At 26.4% G+C, this 6,880-nt stretch overlaps 1 protein-coding gene across 1 annotated transcript; it reads right to left on the reverse strand.

The window, feature by feature from the left end:
- Positions 1–2,320: 2,320 nt before the first annotated feature.
- Positions 2,321–6,026, reverse strand: LOC111626537 (uncharacterized G-patch domain protein DDB_G0278987-like). Its single transcript, XM_023369947.1, has 5 exons — positions 5,924–6,026; positions 5,055–5,116; positions 4,638–4,896; positions 3,225–3,337; positions 2,321–2,642 (listed from the first exon to the last, which is right to left on the reverse strand). The coding sequence occupies exons 1-5, from the start codon at positions 5,934–5,936 to the stop codon at positions 2,556–2,558; spliced, it is 534 nt and encodes a 177-aa protein (XP_023225715.1). The 5' UTR covers positions 5,937–6,026; the 3' UTR covers positions 2,321–2,555.
- Positions 6,027–6,880: the final 854 nt, after the last annotated feature.

Raw genomic sequence — 6,880 nt, forward strand, 5'->3', positions numbered from 1 at the left:
ATTTTTTTGTTGTTTTTAAATTTTAATGGTTTTTTTGTTGTTTTTAAATTTTAATGGGTTTTTTTGTCGTTTTTTTAATATTTTAATAGGTTTTTTTGTTGTTTTCAAATTTTAATGGGCTCTTTTGTTGTTTTTAAATTTAAATTTTTTTGTTATTTTTAAATTTTAAATTTTTTTTGTTGTTTTTAAATTTTAATGGGCTTTTTTGTTATTTTAAAATTTTAATGGATTTTTTTGTTGTTTTTAATTTTTAATGAATTTTTTTGTTGTTTTTTTAAATTTTAATGTTTTTTTGTTGTTTTTAAATTTTTATGGGTTTTTTGTTAAGTTTTAAATTTTAAATTTTCTTTAGTTTTAAATTTCAAACTTTCTTTTTAAATTTTAAATTATAAACTTTTTCTTGAAAGTTTTAAGTTTCAAACTTTCTTTTTAAATTTTAAATTATAAACTTTTTCTTGAAAGTTTTAAATTTCAAACATTTTCTTAAGTTTTAAATTATAAACTTTTCAAAATTATTTTGGTTGCCATTTTTATTGATTTTGCGTGCAGGGGTCAGCACTCAGGAACCAAATAAATAAATAGTTGCTAATTCACAACAATGTAACTATGTAGAAGTGGCAAAAATTTTTGAACTTCTTTTGTACTGTGTAAAAATAAAATAAAAATAATTATGATTTTCATCTAAGATATTTAAATATTTCCATAATTTTTAAAATCAACATCCTTATATTCTTTTAAAATACAAATGTATAAGATTGAAACGAAATTATATTACTCACTTTAGAGCAGTGGCACATCTACTATTGAAACTAACTAAGCTTATGCTTTAAGTTTTCTACTTTTGGATGGCCACGAAGCAACTACATTTTCGGTATTCTAAAGCTTAAATCGTTACCCTTCATTGATGTTTTCAGAAAGGTCTCATAACAGTTCAAGTTGCAGGATACCAAAAATGTAGGGAGCCATTGACTCTGAGGATTAAGCAATACTGTGACGTGTGATTTATAATGTATACAATTATATTACTATCACATAAAGATTCTACATAAACTTTCTATATATCCATTTATGCTGCTGCTTATGCAGTGTCGCAAGACTTCAATTCTACAGAATTTTGTATTAGAGAAGAACACGAAACACGTACATAATTTAGATCAGTTAACCAACTAATTCACTAAAATTGTGTAATTTAAACACTGGTTTAGACTTATAGTATCTACATCTAAATAAAACCACCGAACACCAGCAGTTGGTCGTGAATCCGAATCGAATGTATACACGTATACACAAATTAATTGATATATAGAAATTCAATCAATATTTTCGGGTGGTAAGTAAGTATGACATTATCTAAGTTAGAAGAATGTAAACGTAACTGCCGAGTGTCATAGCAATTTGACGAACGGCCTATGCGTGCATAACGAATATACATATTCATTTATATATACACATAAATTAAAGATACATACCTAACGTATTTTTAACTTTTTCCTAGGAGAGACAAAGAGAAAATGCAAAATAAGTATAAAGGAACATATCAGAGCCATAAAAGAAAATAATGAAAATTCGGCAGTAACATAGAAAATGTGAAATTGTTTTAGATACGATTGAAATAAAGGAAAAAGAAAAAAACAATTTTAAAAGACAGTTATGCCAACATATTTATCCACTAATCATGGAACAGTATTATCGATAACAGGAGCAATAGTATGGAAAGTATATAAAAGGAGTAAACTAAGTAAAAATGTCATGCATCGTTTTCTGTTGCAAGCACAGGTATGTGAGAATAAACAAATTCTTTTAAACGTTATAAAACATTATATTTTTATAAAATGTGTTTTAACTTTATAAGGTATTGTGATTTTATGATTGAAATTCTTCTGTGTATTTATTTACATATCGAAGTAATTAACAAGAATGAAATTGTAAATCATGCTAACACATTCATATCATTCTCCGGTAATCTTTGTTATATAGTATTGTAAATTTTTATAAATTTTTGTTTTTAGCATTATGTTTGCATTGTAAACTTGCTGAAGAAAGACCTGAAAATCCGAAACAAAAACAAAGTGTGTACACGCAAAATACGTGGTGATTGTTTGTTTTGCCTGGATACATTTTTTTTAATTGCATAAACCTAACACCACTAGAAAAAGTCCTATTAATAAGCTCTGTCCTAGTAGACAATTACATACCAAACTGTATAAAATAAAAACATAAAGTACAGAGCAGATGATTCGATTTCACGTGCCGCCCAAAGTTCCCCATAAAAAATTTTCATTATAAGAGAAGGGTATATTTCAAAATTTATATAATTATATGTGCGATTATTATTCATTAATTTATTTAATATTTATTGAAAAATTAATGAATTAATAAATTCATTAATTTTTCAATTAATATTAAAAGTGTAATCTGGTATGTAACGTTCATTTTTATACGATTAAGAAACATACGATGATAAACGTACACCGATTAAATTGTTTGAACTCACCGAAATGTAAAAATTAAAATTCACTCAATCTTCTACAAACGTTTGGTAATTAATTGATATTTTAGTTTCTTTTTCGGCAACCAAAACAGATGAAGGAAGAAATTCTGTGGAAAAACTCCACAAAAACATCAAAACATTTGGTGGTTTCCTGCAAAAGACATAAACATTTCGTAAATGAAATATGAAAATAAAATTATATAAAATGTTGCTTCAAAAATAATACTACGAAAGTAATGCAACCATAATTACAATAAATAATGGGAAATAATAAAAATGCTATATTTAAATCTTTTAAACGACTTGAAAATTTCCTATTAGAAAGACACGAGTTGTCTTCATTAAATGTTATCAAAAATGGATAAATATGAAAACTAAATTTAAATGACAAACATTTACAAAAGGATTTTAATTAAATTAAACGGATTTTGTGAACAACAAGCTAAAATGATTAAATGTTCGCTTGTAACGCAAAATTCTCCAATAATTAAATATCTTAATTTGTCTTTTTCTAATTTTGACCATTCCCAAAGTAATATTTAATGCGTATAATCATTTAATGTTTTCAATTTTGAACATATACTTTATAAGTCAAATGATTTCGTGCTATTATTTAAAGTGGATAATATCATTGTAGACACAGCGAAAAAAAAACGAAAATCTGAAATGTTTAGCAGAAACGACAAAAAATATATAAGTGTAAAGTAAAAAATATTAGAAAATATTTTCTTACTTCATTATCTTCCAACGATTCATCTTTGGGCGTAGACAAACCAGAATTTTCTCTGTCTTCCAATTTAATCATCTTTTTAATTTCTACCATCCTTTCTTTCTTCGCATTAGTTTCTACAAAGTAATCATTTAACAATTTATCTTTTCGTAATTTTATATCATAATGCGTAAACGTATTCAAACACATTCATTATAAGAAATTTGACCCAGCTATTAAGTTTATATAGAAATACATATGTAGAGGAATAACCTGTATACAGGAAGTCAGAAAGTAGTACCATTGTGTAAACAGTGAAGTAATATAATATAATTTCAACTCAGATCTCTCCCATTGTGAGCAAAAATTTGCCTACGTTTTAGGGATTGTCTGTTTTTTATGTAAATTAGTATACAATCGCAGACTACGACTTGTATTAAATACGCCAGATGTTCGTGATAATAAACCCACCGAGTTTATATACAAGAAATTATATTTTACTTTCGTGTTACAAATTACAAGAATTCGAATTTAGTTCTCGATGTTTCAGTTCTACAAGCGTTTATCTTACATTTATACATTATCTGTTAACGTCACACCCTGTAAAAATCCAGAGAAAGCTTAATTTTCAAAACACAAATAACTTGGATACAAAATTGTAAATGTTATAAGGTGTAAAATCTTCATAAAAAGCGATTCTTCACGAAACCTACTTCTACTTGTCACCCCTTCGTGCTTCAACCACCGAAATTGAATCGCCTCGATGTCCCTTATTATACAAGTTACCGTGCAAATGTCGGTTTGTAATGTTTATTTATTCTGAGATATGAAACGAAATAGACACACACAGATATTTCGGGAATTAATTTTTTGACTTTTTTGTGTGCACAGGTCTTAAAACACAACGATTTCAAAAACACTAAAAGATTAAAATATTATAACAGCCGGAAAAGTAAAATCCAGACAATTATATTAAATTTCTCGACATATACTTTGACAGCTGATAAATTAATTGTCAATTAAATTTGATATCAGAAATAAGCACACTGCAAAACAATGAATTATGTCATAAATAAGAACATTGTGTGTCTTGCCATCATTTTATTCGTTCGTTTACTCCACCTGAATAATGTTTTCGGTGAATTTTTATTTAATGTCCGTTAAACTTATTGCTTAAACAGTAACAAAAATAATTATTAAAAGTATTTTTACAAAATAAATGAAATCTTTGTAGAAATAAACATTTGGAAATTAATTTTCTATTTTTGAATTGTTTTGAATATAATGTGAAAGACTGCGGATGGATAATTAATATTAAGTTTCTTAATTTAAAGAGATTTTAACACAATGAGTTTAACATAAAATCATTTCTTAATAATCGTTAAACAAATTAATCTATGAATCGGATAATTCATTGTAATCTCTTTGTGACCTCACCTTGATCCAGTACTTTTAATTCTTTATTTAATTCCGATGATGATTTTGACGTGAGGTCAGTATTGGTGTTAGTTAAACTCGCGTCGTCATCGGAGGATTCACTGCTTAATTCTTCTTCTTCTGTGATAGTTTCTTTCGCCAATGAATAATTTTTCATATACACAAATGCCCGTTTTAATGGACGTCTTTTTCGTTTGAAAGGGGTAATTTGATCATTACGCAAACAAAAGTGGAACCCCTCTATATCATCATCAGAATCCTGTGAAAAAGTGAAAAATTCAGATTTCTGATCGAATAATTTTACAGTACTTGTATTTTATTAGATTTGCATTGTTGTCATGGTTTTTAAATTTTATACTTTTAAATTATAAGAGTTATCAGATTATTTTTAATTATTTCGATTGAATTGTAACTTACAGAAGAGGACAATTCTGTTTCCTCCGGGTTATCGTTTTCTTCACTTTCCTCATATTTCACTTCTGTTTAATTTTAAATATAATTAAATGATTAGTTTTAATTCATACTTAATGAAATAAAAAATAACGTGAAAGAAATTAACATTATAAAAATGTTATTATAATTTCTAATGTTTACTTTTTTTTTACATCTGAATGAAATAGAATATTTAAATGTTAGAAAAGATGAAAAAATGAAATAATAAATTGTTATTCATTTGCAGAAAATACGTTTAACGTTCGAATTGTCTCCAGCAGAAAATGACTGCAAAGTTAAATATCGTTAATGACACTAAGAAATAGCTGATTGTAATTTTCATGTTTTTAATAATTGATGTTATGAATTTTCTATTTACAATAAGCGACAGTTTCTGTTTAGAAAGTATTTAATGAATTAAAGTTAACTATGAAAGTGTGCTTGGTGCTTGTTAACTGATAGCTTTTACTGCTCCTCTTCTCTCTGTTTGAAATTCGTGCTAAATGCACGATTTTCTGATGACTAATTTAATTGAAAATATTTTCAATGTAATTACCAAATTGTAAAGATTCAGAAATATTCCAAGAAATTTTTGAACGTAAAACAGAAAAAAAAGCGTTACTTCAACTCGAAAACAATCACAATTACATTTGTTTATTAATGTGATTAATTTATATTAGATTTTTATGGAATTCAACGTAGAGAATGTATTCGCTATCAACGTTATAACATTGTTATAAAAATTTTGAAACATCTGCTAGAAAATTACTATTAATTTTATGTTTTTGTTTTTATTGCGAATACGTTAAAAAAGAGTTAAACTGTATTTTTATTGTATAATTATATTAACTTACTTAAAAAATCCATGTTTTCGCTTTCGAAATAACTTCTATCTAAAAATATCGCTCCGACAATTACGGAAAATTTATTCTCAACATTTATTTTTTACGCAACAATGAAAAACGTGCTTACGGAAAGATAATCGCAGCGCGTGCTAAGCATTACGTATGTGAAGTAATTTTTTTTTAATTACAAAAGACACAGTCTGTCAAAAAATTTATTTTTAGATACCACTATTTATTCTGATCATGTGTTCCAGAACACCATCGACGACCGGACCTTTCTTTGTAGGCTACTAGGTCATCAGGCTAAAAAATTCCTTAAAAACACACAAAAATATCCAATTAAAACATTAAAAGTAAAGAATTGGAACTGGTGGCCTTACAGACGTCTTGAACTTGCATCATTTCCAGTTACAAGATCTATTCAATTTTCACTTTCTACTTTTTTCTATTATTTGTACACTTTTATTTATGAAAAGAACCTGAAACAGAAACAAATAGAATTGAAGACCTTATATGCGAGGAAATTGCTCGTAATCCGGATGAAACAGCATTGTTTTCTCTTTTAAACCGTAATTCAATCGAAATAATTGAAATTAATTTAATATTTATTATCTTTTAAAAGTTTTAAACTGAAAAACACAACACAGCAATGCAGATTCGTCTAAAAAGTGTTATTTAAAATGGTGCAAATTGATTATTTATTAAATAAATTTTTTCTGAGTTAATAAAAAAAATAATTCGAGTAATGTAACATTATTATAACAGAAATTAGAATTACGTCCTCGATTCTCTGCTTTCGTTAAAACTGTATTATATTTGTTTATAACAAAAACTATTGAATATGGATTGAAGTTAAAGTTAAGATTTGTTAATATATATTTTTCACTTTTGCAGGATTCCGATTACGAAGAGGAGTGTAATTTTTGTCTGTCTCAAGATCAAATTACTTCTTTTGAAAAACACAAA

Source organism: Centruroides sculpturatus, unplaced genomic scaffold, assembly GCF_000671375.1.
Source record: "Centruroides sculpturatus isolate CEXI.00-Female unplaced genomic scaffold, Cexi_2.0 scaffold398, whole genome shotgun sequence".
Lineage (NCBI taxonomy): Eukaryota > Metazoa > Arthropoda > Arachnida > Scorpiones > Buthidae > Centruroides > Centruroides sculpturatus.

Coding starts and splice junctions, on each gene's coding strand:
- LOC111626537 (XM_023369947.1), bottom strand. Junction 3,338..4,637: donor ATTAAAAGTACTGGATCAAG/GTGAGGTCACAA, acceptor ATTACTTTGTAG/AAACTAATGCGAAGAAAGAA. Junction 2,643..3,224: donor AATCGTTGGAAGATAATGAA/GTAAGAAAATAT, acceptor TGTCTTTTGCAG/GAAACCACCAAATGTTTTGA.